The following is a 3,440-nucleotide window of genomic DNA, read 5'->3' on the forward strand; positions in this document are numbered from 1 at the left end:
ACGTTTAGAGCAGTAGGTCAGACCCTCTGCCTAATAAGGAGGGCAACTCTGCTGATTGCCTGCGGTGTGCTTCGTATAATAAAAGCCGCCAACGTCGCTCGTGTCGTGCTCAGCCGGGACCGCCATCCTCGGTAGACCCCCCTCTTGACCCCGCCCCCCGCTCCAGGTGCGCTCCTCGCGTGTCGGGCCGTCCCGGAGAGAGGCGCTCTGTTGAAGGACGCGCTTTGCAGTGCAAACACATTAATTGCGCTGAGTCAGGCTGCGCTCCACGGACGGGCTAATAAATCGGCTGCCTCCGTTCTGCATTGTGCTCAGGAATGTCAGGAGTGTCTGCCCTGCAGTTGCTCCGCTCGTCTTCGTGTTTGTCTTCGTGCTTTGAGAGCCTCTTTCTATTTTAAGCAGCGATGAAGTCATCCGCTGTCGGGAATCCGCAGCATCCCCGACTCTCAATTACCTGGCGTGCCCCGTGCAGCCTGGCGCTCAAGTCGATGAGAAGTAAATGGTGTGAGATTGAGCACAGTGGCTGCTCATTACTGTAATTAAAAGAGTTACAAAGCAACGCATGTAGCTGCAGACATCGCGAGCTCGCATATTTCACTGTAACCAAATCGCATGGTTTTGGCCAGAAGACAAAAGCGCTTAATTATAACAAATACATTGGAAGTGCCGGAGCCCTCAACAAAGGTGGAGCTGGCGTGCAGTGGAATGTGTTATTGATAATTAAGAGAGAAGCGAGAAGACAACATCAACCAGGATGCCAGGCTGTTTGCTTCTGTTTGGAAGCACGACTGTGGGCTTGGGGGTTAGGGCAGATCTTGGGGGGTGTAAGGGGGCTTTGCAGACATGCATTCCACTGGCTCCATTTGGAGGGCACCTCAGACCTGCATCTGAACCTTGAGGGACCTTCCCTGAAAGGCATGGCCAGAGCCCACCCGTGATGGACCAGGCTCTCTGCTCAGGCTATTTTTGTGCAAAATATCACGAGTTAAATGCCCGAACTGAAAAAGATTTTGTTCTGCAGCCTGAACCTAAAACTCCACAACCATCATCTCACGTGTCCTAAATGAGGCCTCCCTGCACATCTCCTGGAGCTTCTTCATCAGATCCCAGAAGGTTTTCTGACATGTGGCGCCACTCTCATCTCCTCATAGGGGTCTTGTCTGGTCAAATATCGAGTGACCTCGGAGAGCCCTTTAAGGACCTCCGTTTGAATGACCCGGCTGCGCCCATAGGTGTCATTTATTTCTGCCATATTAACCTGACCAAACCCCCCACCACCCCCCCGTCTCCTGGCTCTCTGGGATTCTGCCCTTTCACTTTCCCTGGCACTGAGAGCTGAGCTCCGACAGGCTGCAGTGCAAAGCAGGAAACTGGAGTGACAGAGAGAGTGCTTGAGATGGGAGGGGTGCTCACCCTCAGGTGTGTGAGCCCCTCCCAGCTTCACTCTCAACCTATTTAAAGATGGGGTGAGGAGATACGGAGGCAGGTGCTGACAACAGCCTAATAGCTGCTGCAGAAGGAGACACTGCTAGACGAGAACAAAAGCAACGCAACCTCTGCATCCTCAGCGTCTGCTCAGCGCGAGACTTGAAGACTTGCTGGAAGTCAAGGGGGGGGTCCCACCACCAAAAGCTAAGCAGCCGATCCTTCCATCTCAGAGACCTCCATCTCTGCCATGTGCTTCTACTGTGCAGCATCCCGCCGAGCCCAGCCTGCCGAAGAGCAGAGCGAGTCCCCTCACTCCAGAGGGGCCAAGGGCCACCGCCTGCGACCTCGCCGATCGCTCAAAGTGATGTACCCTCCGATCGTGAGGAAGTACCTGCCTCGGCCCGAGAGGGGAAGCCTGGTGAAGCGCTGGCTCCTGATTTTGTCCGCTGTGGTGCTTGTGCAAGTGTACATGGAGGAGGACTTTGACGTCCCCCTTCTGGATGTCACACCTGCCGTAAAGCATCACCTGTCCCGCCATTGCAATGCACCTGAGTATGGCCTTCACCTGATGCTGCCACAGAGCCCGGCCCAGAGAGCAGCCATCCGGGTGGCAAAGCAGAAGGAGAACCCTTGGGGGGAGGCTGGTGCCACCTCAGATGAGAACTCGACACTTTATTTTGCAGCCAAGGAGGTGTTTTATGGTGAGGTGCTGGCGGTGCCCATTATCAGCTCCGAGAGTTGGTCCTCCGCCTCCAAGAGACTTGTGCACTCCGGATAAGGTATGGCGGCACGTCCCGTTTCACCTTTCGCAGAAGCATCCGTCTTCCAGGAGGACTGGAGTCTGGACAGTTTCCAAAGGGCCCACCTCAGGCGTTGACCCCCGCAGGCCTGCTGGACTGTGTGACCTTTGAGACTCGGCGCAGGCGCAGCGCTGAGGACGGCGATGGCAGACCACGTGAGCGGCTGCATGGCGCGGACTCTTTGAAGTGGCTGCCACCTCATTGGCGGCTTCTCCTTCCCTGCGCACCTGGCAGGTGAATCAGAGACGCCTCTTTTTTTTTTCGTTTTTTTTTCCTTCTTCAGAGTGGCGGGACGACATTTTTGTGCCCGCCATAAAAGAGCCGCCGAGGCGGGACAGGGACGCGCGGCAGATTAGGAGGTGGCGGGCATGCGCGTCGCCGCCGGACGAGCAGAGACTCTGAAAATTCGGCTGGACGGCTGTCTGCAGGGGGTCCACTTCAGCCCCCTCGAGTCCACCTTCTCTTTTTGGTTTCAGGAACATCGGGATATGCTTAGAGACTAATTATCGCCGCTTTTATTGGGCTGCTTGTTGGGATGGGCTTGTGATAAACACGTCATTTTCATGTGTACATTAAAAGTCGTTATGCTCATCGATGATTTGTTTCTCGTGTCTCATTTCCCTTGTGCTTTAATAATAAAGAAATAAACTTCTCACTTCCTAAACCCCTGACGCCGTTCAAATGACCCCTTTAAGCAGATGACTTTCTGTGGATCGGTGAATTGGAGATTTCCAGGTTCACACCAGGGAGGCGTGCACGGTGGCGCAGTGGGTAGCGCTGCAAGCTGCCAGCTCCCACTTGGCTTTGCACAAAGATATGCAAAGTGCTTCAACTGGAGATTTTGGGCTGGACACAGACGTCACAAAAAGGTGTGTGTGTGTGGTGGTGGTGGGGGGGGGTTGAAGAACATGCATTGCCAAGGGACTGAGAGGAGCCCACCAGCCACCAATTTCGACAGCCTTTGACTCCGCTGAGCCCTCACCTTCACAAAATGCATGCACATTGGGGGCACAAAAACAGAGTTTGCATAAACCCCTCAAAACAGTCTTATTGCACCCCTGCGTTGGTGGGACAAGAACTGAGCTCTGCGATGGAGTGGAGGGGCGCTGTGTGGAAAGCTGAGTCCTGCCTTGAGACCGGGGACGCCAGTTCGGGCTCAGGACCTCGTGACTTGGAATGGCATTAAGGAGGTTTAAAAATATATATTTGTGT

At 54.5% G+C, this 3,440-nt stretch overlaps 1 protein-coding gene across 1 annotated transcript; it reads left to right on the top strand.

Moving 5' to 3' along the window:
- Positions 1–1,377: 1,377 nt before the first annotated feature.
- On the top strand, positions 1,378–2,788 carry ier3 (immediate early response 3). Its single transcript, XM_051932329.1, has one exon. It carries the CDS (start codon positions 1,676–1,678, stop codon positions 2,204–2,206), a length of 531 nt encoding a protein of 176 aa, XP_051788289.1. The 5' UTR covers positions 1,378–1,675; the 3' UTR covers positions 2,207–2,788.
- Positions 2,789–3,440: the final 652 nt, after the last annotated feature.

Source organism: Erpetoichthys calabaricus, chromosome 9 (assembly GCF_900747795.2).
Source record: "Erpetoichthys calabaricus chromosome 9, fErpCal1.3, whole genome shotgun sequence".
Lineage (NCBI taxonomy): Eukaryota > Metazoa > Chordata > Cladistia > Polypteriformes > Polypteridae > Erpetoichthys > Erpetoichthys calabaricus.

What these genes read in the sequence shown, in the direction of transcription:
- ier3 (XM_051932329.1), top strand. Translation starts at nt 1,676, where the DNA reads ATGTGCTTCTACTGTGCAGCATCCCGCCGAGCCCAGCCTGCCGAAGAG.